The sequence below is a fragment of the Filicampus tigris genome, chromosome 22 (assembly GCF_054856515.1).
Source record: "Filicampus tigris isolate MCC_2025a chromosome 22, RoL_Ftig_1.0, whole genome shotgun sequence".
NCBI classification, from domain to species: Eukaryota; Metazoa; Chordata; class Actinopteri; order Syngnathiformes; family Syngnathidae; genus Filicampus; species Filicampus tigris.
Window position 1 is genome coordinate 6,513,805 of NC_141238.1, and position 20,978 is coordinate 6,534,782.

The following is a 20,978-nucleotide window of genomic DNA, read 5'->3' on the forward strand; positions in this document are numbered from 1 at the left end:
TTTTCATTCGAGCAATTATTTACACGTAGGATTACACACTGGACGTGGTCACTTTGACATGGGGGCGGTGTAGGGAGGGGGGGGGGGGGTTGTGGAGGTGTCTGTATGCCGCTGCACTGCAATCCTATTACGCGCGCTCCAGACTGCTCATAAAAGTTAGCGCGCGCACACCCGCGCCGACAGACCGAGCCCAGACGCCGCGCGACCAACAAGCACCGGATTCGCTCGTGACGCAACCCGGCACACGTGCATCCAAAGACCACTCGGGAACCCTTCCAAAGACGCGTCAAGGATTTTCTCCTCCACCTGAGCTCCACCAACCAGTGGGACATTTCCCACTGAGGAGAATCCACATCTCGGCTCCGGATGAGATGCCAGCAGTGATGCGTTAACGGGGACCAACAAAGCGGAGCTGAGCAAAAAGCCGTTTTCCCAAGCTTTTACGCACGTCTCTCCAACCATTTGCAAGCCGGGGAATGTTATCGGCCCACCTGATGGTTTAAAAGCGTGTTCATGCGTGGGAAAGGGAGTGGGAGACTTCCAGGTGAGAGCCACTCGCATTGCATCCCTGTGCGCACTCGCCACCTACATCGAATCAATGCGGAAACAATTACCAGCAAAAATGAGCGTTTAGCTGACAAGCCGCAGAGAGAGCGCTAAATTATTCACTCATACCTGTAATTTATTAAGTGTGGGGAATTGACTTTTTTTTTTTTTTCCTTTCCCCCCCCCCCCCACTCTCCCTCAGAGGAAGCCAACGCCGGATTATTTATTTATGGCAAACCTCGCTCTCAAGTGTATAGTTTGATTTGCATCGCAAGTGACAGACAGCCTGGCACTTGACTTATACTTACTCGCAATGCCAAACAGTGACGCAAATATATGAGCACCCATCTCAAATATCGGCCGAAATCGAAGACTCTCCACTACGAGCGCAACACCGCGGAGTTGAATTCGACTTTCTTCGGGCGATTATTTCGGCGCTCGCGTGGAAGTCCATTCATTTGAATTGTGACGGAGCGATTTCACCTCCAGCCCGGTTGTTCGCTCGCCTGTGGCGAATAGGAGTCGTCTGATGATGAAAATGGAGCGGCGGAGGCGCGCCGGAACTGCTGCAGCTGCGATACTTGCTGCCGCACGTATAATAGCCATGATAAATAACGAGGGGGAGCAAATGAAAAGAGAGAGAGAGAGAGAAACAGGGACAATATGTATCCTGGCAAATATAAAGCCGTATTAGTCAAGGTGCTTCGGCGCCTTGCGTGCAATCTCGTCTCGCGCAACAACTATTCCCTTGGCTATAAAAACACATTGAACCCCGCTGTCAAATTAACGTATGGCCGTTTGAGTCCACCGGTTGCCTTCATGCGACAGAATGCCACGGGAATTGAGACTCCATTCGATTGCAATTAATGCAAGCACAAACTGAGGAGATTATTCAATCGAATCCAAAATAATCCCGCAGTTTTTGTCCCGCCGCGTCATTGAGTGCCCACCTGGGGGAGGTATAAGACACACCGACAGGTATGCTTGCTCATTGAGAAGACTTAACTCCGAGCCCAGCTCATCAGTACGGCACTAATACCAGCCGTTTTACACAGAGGATAAAGAATATGTGACTGAAGCCTGTTATATTTTGTGTTATTTTGTGCAAAGTTGCAATCCATTTTTATAGCAGATCCGAACAATAAAGCATTCTTTTTTCGTTGAAAATAGCTTGAGAAAATACACGTGCAGTCTATTCATTTTTTTAAACGCCGTTTCAAAAGCATATTCCATTAGTAATTTTTGAAACCTACTATTTAATAGAGATAGACCGATATGTTTTTTCAGGGCCGATACCGATCATTAGTAGTCAAGGAGGCCGATAACCGATATTTGGAGCCGGGAAATATTGGCTTCAAAATAAAAAAATAAAAAGTTACAACTCTTAACTTTGTTTGAACGTATTTAAGCTTATGTTTATTGGACATTTTTTTTTTCCGGATTGGCAAGACGTTGATTATTATTACGAGTTTTTGCCGATATACATCTTTGTTGTAAAATTCGACCAAAAAGGGAGCTTCCAGGGTCATCTGCATGTCTTATAAAGTGAAATGAAAACTTAAAAACAATAGCTCCCTATATTTTCAACAGAAAGAACATTTCAAAATGACACATGTTCAAATTTCACTTCTCTTTGTTTTGATTTCAAAAAAACAAAAAGCTGCAGAATGTTGCCCGGGTCAGTCGAATCTCTTACAAAGTTAACTGAAAATTGACATAAATAGTTCCTTGAAGTTAACACAGTTTTGAAATGGATTTACTATCGGCCGTCGGATTTTTCCCGATACATCGGCGCCGATAATCGGCCTGGTCCATCCCTACTTTTTCATACCAATGTATGTGAGTTAATTCGCCGGGAGAGCACGGCAACATGGACGCTAGCGCTGAGCATGAAACGCCAAACAGACCTCTTGGCTCAATCCTGACTGTGTAGGGCAATTCCTAATTGCAAACGAGTGGGCCAGGTGTCCCGATATTTTGGCCGATTTTTGTGTACGACCCTCTGAGCACAACCGGCAGCCCAATTAGCCGGAAGCGTTGTATTAGTCACAGCTCCTTCGCTGTGAATGATGAGGGCTCGAACGCCGCGGGCTCAGTGCCTCGGGTCGTGTTGGTCCTCCTCCAGCTGGACGACACCAGCCAATGTCACCTTTTTTTTTTTTTTTTCACGCTTCCTTCGCCATGGATACGGGTGACGGCGGAGCTTCGCGGACGGCCGCTGCCCGCGAACAGCTGTGGCAGGCAAACGGCCTTTTGGAATTTGTCCATGCTGACCTCTGAAGGCGCAGGAAAGCGCCGCCCGCTCTGGGCTAACCCGAGAGGCGCTTATGTGTGGAAAAGGCGATGAAATGAGCAGTTCCTGGAATGCTGGCAGCCAAGCGGCGCTTTCAAAGTCAATCATCTTTCTTATTTAACGCTCGGTTTGCAACCGTGTCTCTAAATCGAGGCCAGGCTAAACTGCTAATATGCATCCAAAGTCGCTTGGCAGGCAATTAGAATACACATAAATTGAGATACGATACCGATTATTGGAGGCCGATCACCCATGTTTGGAGCCGATATTCATTTTCAGTAAAAAGGAAAAATATTGGCATCATCGTATTGCATCATTTCTCAGATGTGCATAATGTTGATTATTAATACAAACATTTTGGACAATATGCAACTTTGTTATAAAATTCTAACAAAAAGTTCAGGGAGCTAGCTCCATGTCGTTTTCGACAGTAAATGAAGTTCTCCCAAATTTCAAAATGACATATGTTAAACTTTTTCAACAGAGTTTCAAATTGATTTATTATCGGCCATCAGATTTTTAAAAAAAGGCTGATGCCGATATTCGTCAAAACGGCAAATGTCGGCGCCGATAGTCGGCCCGGCCGATAACCAATCCACCCCTATATATAAACAACCCAACACTTCAAGATGGAAGATAGTGGGCAATTCTTCCAAAATAAGTATTTAAGCTGTTCAAACTATACATAAAAAAGAAAAAACAGTAACACATTGCTTATCAAAAAAAAAAAAAAAACCTCACACAGCTTTGCTTTTCGGAAAGTCTCTTTAGCTTAATGCTAACAAACAATGTCAAACGTCATGCAATGACAGGCTAACGAATAGAAAGCTGAATACAAACGGTCGAGCAACAGAATCAGGCATATATTCTTTATCCTCGGCGATCTGAACGACTCAAATTGGCATTGTCTTGTTTACACTCTTTGAACACGATTTGCATCCCGGATAATCACAGCCGCGCGGTAAACTATTGATCCGTCCGCGCCACCCATCGCATCGTCGCTACTCGGCGTTGGCACCCTCATCCCCGACAATGAGAGTGGAATTTCGCGGCGTTTGATGTAAGTCGGAAGCGAGGTCTCCGTCGCCCCCGCCTAGCCACGCTCATCCACATTCCGTTTGATCTGCGCCGCCTTTCCAGCTCCCTCTGTTTCATTACGCCTCACACCTAATTCACCGGCAGCGAAATAAAACGTCAGCTTGGCAGAAATCAAGCGCACAAGTCGAACTACAGGTGCAAATTGAACAGTTTTGAACAGTTGTCGGAGAGCATTGTAATTTGGTGCAGTATTTAGTATCAGATGCTGCTTCTTAAAAAAAAGTTTCCGGGATTGAATTTCTGGACTGTGAAAAGGTGAAAATATATAGTAAATATGTAATTTAGTTGATCATTTATTCAACAATTTGAAAAAGCATGAGCAATGCCGCAAATAAAAAGCTCAAAACAGACTAGGAATACGTGTTTGGCTACAAGTAGCGCTGACTCTGGGAACGAAAAGGTTGACAAAACTGCAGGACCGGCGAGTGCGGGTGGCGGTACGCACGGTGAACAGGGAGTGACGATCGGCTCGGGTTCTTACAAATGAATCTGAATAAACATGAAACTTGGAATTCGAGTCAGCCACTCCATACGCACACTCTAAAAAAAAACAGTTGGGTTAAAAATAACACAATTTGGGGTCAAAAATGCACCGATACACAAATTGGGTCAATTTGACCCACTTTCTTGCATTGTCCGCATAAATGGTCTGTTTTGTACAAAACGACCTATTTTTTGGGGTTGTTTTCTGCAAAAACAATCGAGCAACTTGGGTCAGATTGACCCAAGTAGCAACTTGGGTCAAATTGACCCAAGTTGTGGATCGGTCCATTTTTGACCCCAAATTGTATTATTTTAAACCCGACTGTTTTTCGAGTGCATTCTGACTAATGTGCTCGATCTACACACCCAATTAAGGCTCATCGCGAGCTGCTACGGTTCCGCTCCAAAGACGCGTGTGACTTTTGAGCCTTTACAATTCGTCTTCAGCCTGCCCGAATAGAACTTGATGGTCTACGTTACAACCGTTTGCCTGTACCCAGCCGGAAAGGCGCTTTGACGCACAGATGTGCACACCCCCTACAAAGAATTCCTCGCTCATTACGAGTGACTGATGACTTTTGGTTTATTCTTCCGACTCTGAATGAAGTACATTTTGAGCGCCGGGTTTGACAATCTGTTGAAATATTAATTTGACCGCGTTTGTGATGGGGAAAACATACAACTTGTGTATGTTTGCCCCTCTGGCGGGATTCTAAGCCACGCTGAGCTGTGCGCCTCGCTGGGTGCGCTCAGCCCCGCCCCTGCAGGCCATCAGGGCGTGGGCGGGCGGGGTCGGTAACCTAAAGACTTGATGCTGGCCGCCTGTGGCTTCCAGTCTGACCACTTTCCCACTTATCTGGAAAATAAGCCATTTTAATTGCTTACACGCAGAGCCCTCTCAGGCCATGTCGTGAGCACACAGATAAGGCTTACACCGAAACGGGCATTAGTAACAGGATGAGAGGACCGCAGAAAAAAAAAAAAAAAACAGAGCCGCGAGCTCCCCCAGAGGAGCAGGAGTCAGGAAATAGCCGTAGCCATCCTATTAATTTCCGAGCCGAGCCGCGATCTGGTTTACCGTCGAGGCGCGGGAGATGAGCCCCTGTCCCGGCGAAATTCGCCGACTTTTAACGATGTCTCCTTACAAGGTGACGTGCCGAGTGCAAGCGGACCGAGTGTAACATTATGCAGCTTATCGAGCTGAAAATGACCCCGCCGATCGCCGTCCAGAAAAACGCGATTAATCCCGAATCCTAATTAATCCCGCCACGGGGAACGTGACGCGCTGACACCGAGGCAGAAATAATACGGCAAGGACACACAACGTCTTTTTTTTTTTTTTTTTTTTCACCCCAGATGACAAAAGATGAGTCATTGTTAGCGGCGGTACACAAACACCGTGCACGCACGATTACTCCCTGCCATTTCATTCCCCCGTAACGGATCCATCTTAATGACGAAAAACAAGTCATTCACATTCATTTGGGCATCTGTAAAGCGACTCGGCGCGGATCCGACTTAGTGTCGGCCAGTCTTTTTCCCGGAGTGCGTGTAAAAAGCCCGGGCGCTGGCATTTAAACATTATTTTAAGTCAACACGCGATATTGCCAGCAAAGGTTTCGGGGACGGCTGGACTATCTCACTGTGTATTGTTTTGACCCACGTGGCCCGCATGAAGAGCTAGTGAGCACAGTGGCTGAGTAAATGTCAGCTCCACTCGGCTTCTAATGAGACCAGAGACTAAGAAGAGCGCTGACACCATCATAGGCTCGGCGCTGAGAGGCTCATTTACATTCTGCCAGCCGACAGCCGCGGTTATGAAGGGGAGATAGAGATGGAGGAAAACAGGGCTGGGAAAACACATTTGCTTTTGGCCTGCGGACGTTTTGTGTTTGGTTTTGTTAGCGCCGCGCTGGTCGGAGCCGCGGCTTTGCGTACGGCGGAAGGGACGCTCATTGATACTCATTGGTACTCATATACAAACAAAAAAACAAAAAAAAGTGACCTTGATGGCGGTCATATTAGCTCCTTTCAACTGATTGTTTACCGAATATGTGATACCTACTTAGGGACAGAGGTCTTAAACAAAAAAAAGTCTACACACCCCTGTTCAAAGAGCTGATTTTTGTGAAAATCCATTCAAAACATTTTCTACCATTAAATGTGCAGCAAAAAGGGGGGAAGTCAAAAAATAAAATAAAAGACTGAACAAATGTGGTTGGCTGTGTTTAGAATGAGCCAATCACTTTGAAAGGCACTTTAACTCATTCACCGCCATTGACAGGTTTATTCGTCTTTTCACAGTCCAGCCATTCAATCCCAGGAACTTTTTAATTTCAAAATTTTTCAAACGTTAGGGTAAAAGAGGGTCTGAAAATACCTGGCAGTTAGGGCTGTGCAATTAATTGAAATTCGATTACAATTACGATTATTACACAGCACGATTACAAAAGTGGCATAATCGTAAAAAAATGATTATTCATATTCATTCATATCCAACTGTGTGTTTGCACAAGGAAATCATGCTTGAATTTATTTGGACCTTTTTATATTTTATAATAAATTCTTTCATTTTGTTTGGTCCAAAAGTATTAGTCTTTTTTTTTATGTTGAAAGATTTTCTTGTTTTGTACCAAAAAAATAAATGATCGTTTGAATAATCGTGATTTCAATTATTACAATTTTTTTTTTTCCATAATCGAGCAGCCCTACTGACTGTGAATGAGTTAAATGTTGGCAGAGTTTCAATGTGATTGGTCAATTCTGAAATTATTTTTTTAATTTAGTACTACATTAACGGTGGAGGGAAAAAAAGGAATCGTATACCACAAAAACCTGCCATTTAAAGAGGGGTGTGTAGACTTTTTTTTGGTAACATACAGCCACTGTAGGCTCAACGATCGATTGTGGAATCGCCGTCCTGGAGCCCTGCGACCATTAGCTGACTGATGCGACTGCAGGGACGGGCCATTGCTACCCTCCGCGTCTTTTGTAGCATTTTGGAGCAGAGCGCTTGTTTGATGGCAGTGGCGAACCCAGTATTTTATTTTCACTCTGTCAAGGACGCCCGGCGAAATCACGTTCTCCGATAGTCAACTCGAACGAGTCGAAGGCCGAGGAACCAATTACGCTGCCCGAGCTCAAGGTGCAGGCAGCTAATTACATATATAAAAAAAAAAAAAAAGAAAAAACACAGAGTGAAGAAACGCTCGCGTCGGGCAGACTATCCTCGATCCCAGTCACGCGTGACTGTTGACGCCACAATTTTTAAAGGCTTTACTGAACGTGCGCCACGCTCGGTTGACTTTTTAATATTGTCAGACTATTAAGCTATTCCTATCGTTATGTAGGACCGCGTGGCTATCAAACAATCGCACCGTGTGAAAAGCAAAGGGCACATTTATTGAGCCTTATTAGGGAGGACTCGCCGCATTATGTCCAAAGCTTCCTTTCAGTGAGACAACTGTGAAAGGCTACAGCAGCGCAAGTCTCCTAAAAGTGCACATTGCACAGTAATAAGGCATCAATCTGCAACGCAATCAGAAACAGTTTGCATATAGCATTGTGCTAATTGTACTGTTCAACTCAAAGGCTTTTAGGGGAGAGGGATACAAAAAAATGGACGGAATGAAGCCGAGCTCAAACTTTTATGTCTAATAGACCTGAACGTTCTACTTTCTCGAGTTTTCAACTTTGGGCGGAAAATTGGCCAGTGAGGTCAAAGCGCTATGTGAACTTGAGGCGGACATTTTAGAGTCCGTGTTGAAAGCTGCTGATTAGTTTGTAGCGGTTAGATAGTAGGGTTAAGGTGGGATATAAGAATGTCTACTCATCTTGAGTCGGGGTGGGAATGGCAGCATAAGTCGGGAATACCGCAAAAAAATATTTGATAAGGGTTGTATCGCGAAAAAAGCGATTATATGATAAATAAAAAAACAAAAAAAAACAATGCAAAATGAGCTAACAAAGAGCATTGGTGTCACAGTGATGTACACCTTTAAGGAATGGAAATTTGATCAAAAACTTAGTTAACACTTTGACTTGCACTCTTAAGTGTCCACTATGACAATTTGGCAAAATTCTACCAAACAATCGGTAAATTACAAGTCAGACTGCAACAGCAATGCAAACTGATCTGTGGCTTTATCGCGAAACTTGTGGACTGCACTTCTTAAGCACTGATCTTATCTGGACCAGTGTTTCTCAACCGTTATTGAGCAAAGGCACATATTTCACGTCGGAAAAAAATTCATGGCACACCACTTAGCAAAACGATTCGCAAAAACTGGACGTAGAGGTAAATGATGTACCTAATTGCTTTGCCTGTTGCCCTATGTGCCTGGCATACATACATTAACTAATGAACCAAAAATTTGTGCTGTCAAGCGATTAAAAATTTTTAACTAATAAATCGCATAATTTCCCATAATTGATCGCGATTAATCGCATTTTTCAACTACAATTTTTTTACAAAGCTTGGAACCGATATTGAGTAAAATCTTGGAATTAATGTGGAAAAAAATAAAGTATATTTTGATTCAAAGACTGTTCTAATAGCCTTCTTTGATCCTTGAATACGATTCTTTTCCCGTAAAATACAACAGTTGAACGATACACCAAAGACGTACAAGTGTGAAGTGTGCAAATTATTTTGGATTTCCCCAATGAGCCATCAAAGCAACTTTTTAAGGTAAAACTACGTAAAAGTCCGTCTTTGCGACAGTGACTCTCCTCTAAGTTTGGCTGCACAGTGAGCAGAGGTCCGCTGCCACAGTGAGTAAATAAAACTGAGTTAGTTAAAACTTGGAGTTAACTGATTAAAACCGAGTTAACTGCCTTCATTTTTTTAGTCCGTTATGAAATTGAAATTCATCTTCATCGTTAATGCTTTCATTTTGACAGCCCTACAAAAAACATATTAGAAAATAATACATTTTTTGACATTGGATAACTGGTTGAGAACCACTGATCTAGACACTAAATAAATAAAATACACACATAAAGGCCTAAAACTACTAGCCGCCCAAAATAGCCGTTTTTTTTTTTTGTTATAAAACAAAGCAATGACAAGTGGCTCTTGTTGCAGCTCTCAAAATCAGCTTTGCCAGATGAAGTCCATGAGAAAGACCTCAAATCTCCTCTCGGCAACTATTACGCTCGGGCCGGAGTTTTCAAGGACAGACATTTCACACCTGTTGATGTATTGTTGGCTTATGGAAGCTGATCCTGTTATCTACTTTGTGCAATGAGGCAGCAAAGCCCTGCGCACACTGGCTTATACACACTTCCATCCATTTTGACTATAAAGCCAACCAAGCAAGGTCTAAGGGTCACAGGGAAATGGAGCCTATCACAGCTTTCGGTGGAGAGAGAGAGAGAGAGAGAGAGAGAGAGAGAGAGAGAGAGAGAGAGAGAGAGGCCCTTGCCCGGCTGGCAGTTTTCAAACCCAGGACCAGCGTTGCTGGCAGCTCAAGTGCTACCCGCTCCGCTCTTTTTGTAACCTCATATTTACGACAATGATTTAGCAGTGCGCTAAACCTCGGGGGAGGGGGGGGGGGGGTGGTCGGGGGATACCGGACCTTTAATGCCAACATTTCAAGGGACCGGGCGAGTTGTCGTTTTAGCAAATCCGAGGAGTCATGTTTGCTGTGGCGCTTTTTTAAGGGGGCGCTCTGAGTGATAGTAATGAGCTTCAGGAGACAGCGGCGCGGCGCGGCGAGTCGGCACGCCACCCAATTATCCGCCGGCACCTGTCGAAAATGGCCGCGCGCGCGGTTGCAGCCCACCCCCGGCTCTCCACTGCACGCCCTATTCTGGATGTCACTCTGGCACCATCTCTTCTTGCTGCACCCGTGCATGTATGTATATTTAAGGCAAAGGCATCCTTAAGAAAAAAAAAAAAAACAGTATGCTTTTGTTTTTTGTTTTCTTTTGGGGTTGTTTTTTTTTTTTTTTTAGTCCACACTGCCCAAGTCGAGCTAACTTTCCTTTCCCGGCTTATTATCGAGCCTGTCCAACTGCATTATACCGCGAGGCATTTTTCATTACCGTTGCCGCCCCATTTGAGGTTTGAGTAATATTCCAGTATAAAACAGTCCAATACAACGCCACACTCCATTTTATGACCTCAATAACAAAGCCACGGCGCCGATGAACACCGAGAGGCGTGTTGAACGCCAAGCTGCGATTGCATCGTGGCCTTATATAAAGCGGTGACTCCCCTGACAGCTTGGAAGGACAAAATTACGCGGACCGCCACCGAGGTCGATATGCCGAGTCTCAATGACAACATATGACGTCATACGTGAATGCCGTCTTCTTCAGAATGACGGTGACAGATTATATGTTGTTCCGTTGCCAAAAATTGCAAGGTCAGAGGCAGCAAAGAGTGAATCCTCAGGAAATTCTATCAAATTCTAATGGGGTGGAAATAGACTCTACGATTATGTCAAGTTAAGTATACATTCATAAATACTTTATGTTCATATTCAAACTGATCGCGCTCCTAAATATAGCCACGTCCACAGCCAGGCTGATATGCGATGTACTAAACGACGTAAAAGGTAATAAAGAGTCTTTCCATGGCTGGGAAATGCAATAACATCGGAGCAGGCAATCAATTCTCAGACAGCGGAACGTCACAATATTACGTGAGGTGCTATTAAATCTGCATATTGCATATAAGCAAAAAAGTAATAATACGGTGATCCGTTAATACGGGCCAATAAAGTTAAACATGGCATCATTTGCGGTTGAAGCTCAATAACGTTGAACGGAACTGGGACGAGTTATGAAACATCCCGACACCCTCCCCGTGCGTCATCTTCAGCACGCGGCGTGTTATTATGCATTTAATTGGCATTTATACGCCGCTAATCTCAGCCTGAATCCCACCCTGAATCATCTGCAGCGGGAGACTCCAATGGAGGAAGCATATATATATATATATATATATATTTTTTTTGGACATTTATTGCCATATAATACATTTCCCGGACAAAGGGAGGACCGGGGCCAACGTGTTGTTAATCACTTCAATTCGCACGCAATCTGGTTGAGCCATCTAAGCCAGGCCTGCGGATCCATTAGCCCCGTCTCATTTGTGGGGAGCGCTGCCAGCCCATTAGTTCTGATATGCTCGGCTAGATTTCCATGTCCTTCCATTTCAGCAACCCGGGCAAGAAAATGGGAAGAGTCGGGGATTAATTCCAACTAATCCCGCATTTTTCTATCGGCTTTAATGACTCGTTCTGGCCTCTGACACCCTGAATGGTCATCAGCAATAGGTTGACTTTGGATAGCACCCATGCGGTGAAAGTAAAAGAAAACACGGCTCAAACACACTCATGCTTGTCTTTGTGGTCGAAGAGGGACCCCGCTCGCTCTGGGCTCGCTTCCCCTCCCTCCACACTTGGCTTTGATTTCTCGCCGTTCATCTGAATGTTTTCGTCTCATGACTGACCCGCCTTTTGATGGATTTTCCATCCCGCGGCCAAAGTCTTTCCTAATCTTCCCAACCCTTTACCTTTATTTAACTCTTACCGCTCATAACAAACGGATTCGCCTTCACACCATTTGTCTTAGCCGCCCTCCGCCCGAGCGGGGGCACTTCCTCTTCCCTACCCCTCGGCTCAATTCCTTCCCCGCTACATCCCGCGAGAAGATTGAACGCGAGCGTGGAAATATGGCCTCGGAGGAGGCTCCCGAAGACCCTCGCCCTCCCTTTTCCACTCCAGTCACGCGGAGCACGAATGTGACCGCTGAGGCAGAGCGGCCGTTTCATAGCGCTAATGTCCGAAGCGGGCCCGAACGACCTCAATGAAAGCAATCTAATATCACAAATTAGCCTGTCACTTAGCCGGTATTATAACCCTCGTGGGGGGGGGGGGGGGGGCCCCCGCCGAAATAACTTGAACCTTGTTGCTCAGTCATGTAAAACAGAGGAGGGGGATGCAATTGAATATTTAATCAAACAAAACGGAATGTAATTAAATGGACACCCTCGCTTTCGCAGCCTCTTGCTGCGGACAACCAGCCGGGCCGTGCTTAAAGCCACTGGTTTTAAACGCACCGAAAGGTTCAGAGGGAACTTCCGCCCGGTGCTTTTATCTTCAATGGTCGCTATACTAACATTCTCAGTTGAACTATTTAATAGATGCCAAAATTATGGAGTATATGGCTCCGAGGTTTTTAACTGGATTTAACGAGCAAGTGTGCCAAGAGTGCCACCGATACGGAAGGCCAAGTAGAAGCAAATACAAAGGTCACGGCGATATAAGGGCCTAGCTCAATTCCCCTATCTAAATATGTGTGTCAAAGAGAGATAATCTAACAATACACACGGCTGAAAAGATGGGCTGGTTCGCTTCCATCAGTTGTTTTACTGTTGAAATTGTTTCACCTGGAACCACGTTTAGCCACCTAGCTAAATTATTATTGCATAATTGGCCCCAATTCATCATCATCAACAGTCAGAAACCGCTCACGTGTTTCCGGCTTGCGCTGATCTCTTGTCATAGATGGACACTGCCGTACTTTATAAATCAACCATGCACGGAATAGCCCGATTGTCTATCGAGTCGGCTAGCTTAAACCAAAGATGCGCCGATGGATACTTGGCTAAGAAAAATATGCCAAAAACCGAGTTCGTGCTGCTGTTACGTTAATACGTCAGTCAGGGGGAAGTTCACAAGTACACAGACGTTCCGATTTACAAAGAGACCCAACTTCTTCGACCGTATTCTGCCTTCTTCACAGCTTAGACCAGCATAGGCGTTATCTTAGCAACAGCCGTAGACACACAGCTAGCTCAAAAGGTGCATGTTGTATTGATTATGATTGATGATACTTGGAGCAAGGCTATCCGATGAGCAAATCGAATCAAAATGCAGTTGTGCCCGTCATCTGTTATGTCTGCGGCGCGCATCTCGCCTCGGATCGGATTCCCAATCAGCTCCCGTTCCTGATATAGGGCAATCATCTCGGAGAAAGTTTAAAGATCAATGAACAATGCGTCTTTATCTATCACACGAGTGACATTTCGACCAACTTTCGGCGAACTTTTCCATTGAGCAGTTTTTTCTCTTCCCCTTGAAGGGGCGCCGCGCACACGTTGACATTTCAACTCCCATTCTAAGCTCCTTAGCGACGCCTTTAATTACTTCTGCAACTCCGACTCACTGTTAGAAAATGTGCTCAGCGCAAAATCCAAGGGAGCCCCGAGCACATATATTAACTGATACCTTCAAATCATTACACGTTTCACACATAAAACCTGACTTTGCCGCGCTGTGACGGTAGACAGTAAATTGGCCCCGCTGCTTGTTGTTGTTTTGGTTGTTTTTTTGTTTTTTTTCGGTGAAGGATGCCACTTGTCTCTCCAGCTCATATCTTAGATCACTGTGGGTTTTTACTCCGAGCTGAACATATCCAGACAGGATGTCATGGTGTAGAAAGACAACAAAGAATTCACGTTGCCGCCTCAAAAGCATTTAGGCTCATCCCAGGCGATCTCGATTTCGCCTCCGATAGTCGGAATGCGCTGGCTTTACAAACTGCCGGCGTCCGCTCTGCGCCCTTGTCAAATCGAGCGGGCGAGAGGCGTCAAACGTGGCATTTGGTGATGATAATTGGCTAGCGGAGCTAGCCTAGCTTATGAGCTAATTACAGAATGTCATAATTGCCTGTCAACGTCTCTCCTGTTGTCGCCGCGGAAGGCGGAGGTTTCATTGCGCGCCTTAAAATAGATTTCCCTCGTGCCCCAACACCTCACGCTTCACCTTTTTTCTTTTTTTTTTTTTTGTCATCAACGAACACGGCAGCCGGCGCGCTGCACCCCCCCCCCCCCATCCCCCCCAATCACCACGCTCATCGGCTGCAGTAATCTGATGTGGGAATTTTGTGGGGTTACGATCGCACGGACTGAAAAATGAACTCAGCCAAAATCAGCGTGTTGTCAGCAATGAGAAGTCTAACTTGTCTGTGGCCAATTCAATTCAGACTCATATTGGTTTACAATATTTTAAATAAACCAAATAAATAATACACAAATAAAATGAAAAGTTTTTTTTTTTTTTTTTTTTTTTTTTAAATGACATGCCAAATGAACGGAAGTTAAAGAGCTTGCTTGTATGGGTGGCGAAAAACTCAAACGGAAATGTTTCAGTCATTGGAAGATTGTGCCGTCAAGCGATTCAATTTTTTCAAACTAAATAATCGCAACATTTTCCATAATTGATCGCGATTAATCGCCTTTTTCAACTACAATTCTTTACAAAGCTTGGAACCGATTTTGATTCAAAGACTGTTCTAATAGGTCAGCTGCTTCAGGAAGTAAATAAAACGGTGAGTTAATTCTTTTTAGTGCGTTATGAAATTTAAATTAATCTCCATAGTTAATGCTTTAATTTTGACAACCTTAAAAATAACACAAATGGACTGAATTTTCCATCCATCATTTTTGTAGCATCCAGCCACCCAACATATTGCGAGTGTCCTCCCATTTGTCAGAGGAACAAAGTGACAGCACAAAGTGTCTGTTTTTTTTTGGGGGGGGGGTTTGCTGACAAAATGCTGCTCTTTTGGACCTTGGTGCAGCTGTACTGGATGTCCTTCACAGAAATGTCTATGACAAGTTGACAACGCGACATTTCGGTGTTGCGGTTAGCGCGTAATGCTCTTCAAACTTTTGCTGTCTTATGTCCTCCAAGGTTTGGAATTTGTTGCGCATGATTTTTGTTGTCTTGTTCTTTGTGCCAATAGTTGGACTTACTGCCAGAAATTCCAAAACAGTCAGTGTCTTACTTTTCCTTGCAAGTATGAGACAGTTGTGTAAAGAATTTGAGGATTAAAGGGAATACAAGGGTGGAGTCGGCTTGGCTGTTGTGGTTTGGGCCAGGGCGACCTCTCGGGTGGCGTCTGGCTGTTTTGTTACGCAAGGTCGCCTTGGTGGTTAAACTCTCGGCGAGGGCACGCAGCGCCGGTGTCAGTTGACAGCTTCTTCGGCCCAAACGGGATAGCAATTAATTTTCCTCTCGTATGCGAGGCAGGCGCTGCAGCGGATGGATGGGGGGGCGGGGGGGGGGAAATGTTGCCTCGCGGCCGGAACGTTCCTACGTGGTTTCAGCTTTGGGATTTGTGCGCGGCGGTCCCAAAACATATATGATCGATTAACTGAGGAATCTAAATTATGATTGTCTTGATGAGCAGTATAGTTGCCGTGCCTCAGGCCATTTACATGAAACCTTTGAACCAAAAACGGACCTTCAAAAGCAAACCTTAGAGCAAACCTTTCGACATGCTGTCAGCAGCGCTTTTAAAAAAAAACAGCGACTCAACGTTTCCATCGTAAACAATGAAAAGGTCATGTGTTGCCGAGGTACGGTAAAGCTCCGTTCATTGCAGGGACAAGCAACAAATCCACAATCGTCAGACCATATTTTTTAAAATGGTGCAGTTTTATCCTCCGATATGCTTCAAACACATTTTAACCGATGAAAACACTTTTTTTTTTTTTTTTTAAGAATCTCTTAACTGGAAATGATCGTATAATTGAGGAAATGAAGACTGGCTCGCACTTTTCTCTGAATAAGAGGCACAGCGTGCTTGCATCAAGCAATTATTTTGTCACTGCCGGTTGAAGTTCACTGGAAAAACGGCGCTTACTAAACACCGAGACCAAATCAGCTAATGATGAAGGTCTGCTAGCTTGATGCTAACAAGATTCAAAACACCACAGACAGGCTAATGGAGGATAGCATTGATGTTTTGGTAATTATAATTACTGATTACTAGGGATGTAATGATTCACTCAAGCCCCGATTTGATTTTCAAATTTCAGTTCCTGATTTTCGATTTGACTCAATTTTTTTTTTTTTAAATTGCTACCACGCTTGTCTACAAAATGTGCTACGCATCTGGAATGAAAAAAACGCTTCAAGACATCATTTCCTAGATGAATTTAATCAACAAATCAATTTTCGATTAATCGTTACATCCCTACTGATGGCAGCGTCTTCTGTCTATTGTCTTGCTGGTCTACGGGAAAAAAAGCATCGTTTTGGCTTGATCAGAAATCCTTTTAATCTCACATTATGATCAGAACACAAACTGATCCCAACTCAAATCTGTCAGAAGGTGCAAAACGCCCGACCAGTCATTGATTTGCGACGTGATGTATTGCGTGTGACATAAACAGTCATCCAGAGCAAATCAGAAACGAGCGGCGGCTCGCAAGCGAAGGCCCGAGAAGTCGCGCGAGCCTCTCCCGAGTCGGCCGCTTCCCTCTTGCCGCGCGTCGCCGCGGGCTGCCGTGTAATGATTTGATTAGCGAGCCATCAGAACAATGCGCTAAAGCGTCGCTCCTTTCATAGAGTGGAGGTGGCGCTTCACAAAGCGCCCCGACAGCTTGTCTTGTCTGGCGATCGCAGAGAGTCGACGCGCCGGGCCGTCGTCTCCAGTGACGGGGGCAACGTCTGTGTTTTGGCAAAAGGAGCCGCGGTTGTTCTCAGATGGAGCAATCGGCTCCCCGCAGCCGTCCGAGGTGACGGTCTCAGTCACGCTCCGAGTAAAGAGTGAGATAGACGACGGAAAGGGGGGGGGGGGGGAATAAGTCCCTGTGTCGAATCCGGCCCGGAAAGCGAGAAGGGAAAGTCCAGCTTTTTCGGCTTCTGCACCCGCCCTACAATCTCGGGGATGCTGCGGATTAGCGACTCGCATTTCCAGCGTTTTGATCCCTCCCATTGAGAGGCGAAGGGAAAATTGAATCTTACACTTTTTTAAAAAAAAAAAGGTTTACCGACTTCGAGTCCAAAGCGCATGAGGGTTGACGAGTAAAGCTGATTTGCAAGCAAGATATTTTGAGAAAGCGCTGTCGTGCTCGGGAGGAAATATCACGGGAGGGAAGGGAGACAAGTGGAATACGGTGCGCCCCGCTTTTCGAAGATGACGCCAAGTGCAAAGAATGCAAAACTCGAAAACAAAACGGCATTCACCAAAAAGTATTGGCAGAGGTTGTTTGTAACCAATAACCTTGCTCTATTACGTTTACTCAAGTAACTTTTGGGAATAAACTGCACTTTGCCTGAGTAGTTTTAATACAACATATTTTACTTTTCTCAAACGTTTCACTTCTTAAAGGTTACGTAAACATTCTTAAATCTGCTGGAACACTACCTAAAGGTGACCCAATATATGCCCATATGTACTCAAATACTTCCGAAAGGTTACCGAAACTCTCTCAACTCTTAAAAAAAACACACTTGATCAAAGTTACCTAAAAATATACTTCAATCTCCCGAAATTTTGACCAATCAAATGGAGCCAGGCGGTCAAGCGCTGTCATCCGTGCTGGCATTTCAGCCTACAAGAACACCTCGTGAGTTTGAGTAACATACCTTATACGGAATAAAGTGATACTGTGCGGCAATATTTGCATCGGCATATTCCTGTTTCACATTTACGTTTATTTGACTTTTTAATATAGGTTGCTAAATGGGATGTATCGATTAATCGAAAATCTATTTGAAATCAATTCGCCCCGATTAATCAATTCGCCCCGATTAATCAATTCGATTAATCGGATAATCGAGTTGATTACATTCGTCTAGAAAATGACGTTTTGAAAGTTTTTTTTTTCATTCCAGATGCATCGCACATTTTGAACGCGTCGATCAAATGATGCTTTGGCGCCAAACGTGATTGCGTTTGTGGATGGCTGCGGAACCCCACCAGTGCACAGAGACAAGCATGCGAGCAGTTTTTTTAAAAAATCGAAAACCGGGAACTGAAAATGGAAAATCGAATCGGGGCTGCAAGTGAAGCACTACATCCCAAGTGACCAAATGTGCCTGACAGCCACTATTAAAATAGCGATAAAATGACTCACATTGTGCGTTCATCGTCTTTCCGCACCACCAAAAGCAGGCAAAGGAGTGAAATAGGCCAAGGTCGAAAGAGTCTCTTTCTGCCTAATGAAAAACATCAGCGAAGGAAAATGTGTGACACAAATGGGACGACAACAAGGAAAGAGGTCACGGCTCCCAATTGCCTTTGTTGGTCCCAACCAAGTAGCTTCAACTCGCTTCTGTCTTTTTTTGAGTAGTTTGAGTAGCAGCGTCGCTAAGACACCGGGATGTTTTAGCTTCATTTTTTTTTTTTTTGCATCTTTGTCATGTTGAAAGGGGGAATCGGCCATCTAGACCAGAGCTAATCCGCGGCAACAGGATAAAAGTCCAATCGCCGCATGAATCTGAGCACATAAATGCAGCAGCACTCCAGAGGCAGCAGCAATAAAAACATTTTTTTTTTTTTAAAGATGGTATTATTCTCTATGGAGGTGATGATTTGCATTTGAAAGTTCCCTACAGCGCAGTTCACAATATAGTGCAAAGGGGGGGTGAAATATGCTTCAAGAGGAATAAAACACTTATGATAATGACTCTTTTCATTGAATGTGTGTGTGCAAGTCATTTTCTCATTTGGCGCCCATTCTATTTTTGTCAGTCATCACACAGTATGGGCAACGCAGCTCATGGAATATACATGTGAATGATTTTTTTTTTTTTTTTTTTTTTTTTGCATGCTTGATGTGCTATTTCATGCTGTGGGCAAACATTATCGAAACTCTCCATCCATGCATTTTCTGTACCTCTTATACTACAAAGGTTGGGCAACTTGCATGCTGGAGGGGGCCATAATTGTGGGGGGGGGGGGGGGGGCATATAGGACCACGCACTTCCTAACCAGATGTATGACAAAAATGCTATTTTAAATAAGGACAAAATAAGTGATATTAATATATTTAATTTTTGATTATACATTTTTCAATGCCACTATTCTAACCCAACAACAAATAAAAACAACCATATACTGTCATTTTTTTTTTTCCCAGCGCAAAGGGCTCTCTCGCATTAAAATGACCATTCAAGGACAGCACAAAACTGCGACACAAGAAACCTAAAGTGGAAGTCAACGCAAACATATTTTTTTCAAGGGTATGTTTTATGCGGCCATAATTTTACGGCCATTTTGTCTTCTGTCAACTGAAAATGACATCACAACTGCTCACAGCGACTCAGATTCAGGTCAGCCGTGATGTGTCGTTAAAAAGCGGCTAAAAACGAGTGCATTTTGCTGCCTCATTTACATTCCACAAACGCGAAATTAATCAGAACGCCATGTTTCAACTAGTGGGCCTGCTGGGAACATTTTCTTGAAAAAAAAATGTTTGGGTTGACACCTCCTTTAAGTGTAAAAACTCATTTTGCACATTTTTTTTCACAAACATATTGTCACTCATTAGGTGAATATTATTGAGTTTCTATATTTGTTCTGCACATCCTTCTAAACCACCACCACCACCAAAAAAAAAAAAAAATTAGGCCTATTCACATTGTAGTATAGGGCAGTATAGGACCCAGTGTAAACGCAACTAAGACATATCTGCCATCTAGTGGTGATTGGTGATATTACAACGCAAAACTACTATATTCGTGAATTTTTTTTTCCACAATATTTTTTTTCATATTTTGGATTTTTTCCTTCCCACAAAAAATAACCTCAATTACAAAACAAGAGCGCTGATTTGAACCAGACATTGCGAGGATGCCACTTTAATGCTCACGCGATATGAACAGCAGCAGAAAGAATTCGCGGTATGTGTGCGAGTTCATTTTCAACGGCCTTGCAATGTTTACTGTGCTTTCCGTTAGATCGGTGAGTCACCAAAACTCAAATGAATTTCAAAGCTGCAGGTCGGATATAAACCCAAGGACGTTTGATTTATTTATTTTGTAATGGAACGGGTCACTCGATGTTCCGTGCGGCTTTCGCTAACAACACTAACGTTGGTCGTTGCGTTTTGGGGTATTGCGATACGAGCCGTATTACAAGGTCAAGCTCCAGCCGATTGACGCCTCCGCAACGCAACACATTCAGGGACAACGGCGAGCCATTTGTAGAATTGCGGCCTTAGCGTGGATAGCCACCATCGAACGCCGCCGCCGCCGCCGCGCGGGCCTGTACTTTGTCACCGATGACCCTTTCTTCGTTGACCGAGCGCCATTAGCGGCTCGCAAAACAGCGGCCGTAAAATCCGTACATGTGAAGGTGAACGTCAGCAGCCGACCCGCTGCCGGTGGCCGATTGATACGAAGCAATTTGAGAAAAACACCGTGATTTGGCTCCCACTTAACATACTGCTTGAAGGGAAAAAGTCTGCTCGGAAAGCCGGATTGAAAACCACCCGAGTGTTTTCCTTTTTAGCATGCCAACAATCATGAGCAAGGAGGACCTTGAACAGAATCCATTTAGAGCAACAGGAAGGAAGGACGGCGGAAGTTTAATACTGTTTGGGGTGTAAGAGAGAAGCGGCCATTTTTAATCTCGGGGGGGGGGGGAATGAATTGAGCTTTATTCTTGACCCATCCTCAAGCAAACTTCCTTTGTGGTAGAGATAGACCGATATGTTTTTTTCAGGGCCGATACCGATGCCGATTATTAGTCGTCAAGGCGGCCGGTAACCGATATTTGTAGCCGGTATTCATTGTTCGTAAAAAAG

General features: G+C 44.4%; 2 protein-coding genes across 4 annotated transcripts in view; one reads left to right on the forward strand and one right to left on the reverse strand.

Moving 5' to 3' along the window:
- The window catches only part of syn3 (synapsin III), a 191,458-nt gene that overhangs the window by 129,427 nt on the left and 41,053 nt on the right, over positions 1-20,978 (reverse strand). The window lies entirely within an intron of this gene.
- Positions 126-20,978, forward strand: part of LOC147126710 (chemokine-like protein TAFA-2) — a 35,319-nt gene continuing 14,466 nt past the window's right edge. Inside the window, exon 1 of one of the 3 annotated variants that reach the window (XR_015084803.1) lies at positions 126-544. Coding sequence is in view for 1 of the 3 variants with exons in the window: in XM_086022805.1 (XP_085878931.1) it covers positions 10,238-10,278 (41 nt within the window). In the remaining 2 variants the exon portion in view is untranslated. Of the gene's footprint in view, positions 545-10,097; positions 10,279-20,978 lie in introns of those variants that run through there. The other 2 variants (XR_015084802.1, XM_086022805.1) reach the window with 2 other exon arrangements.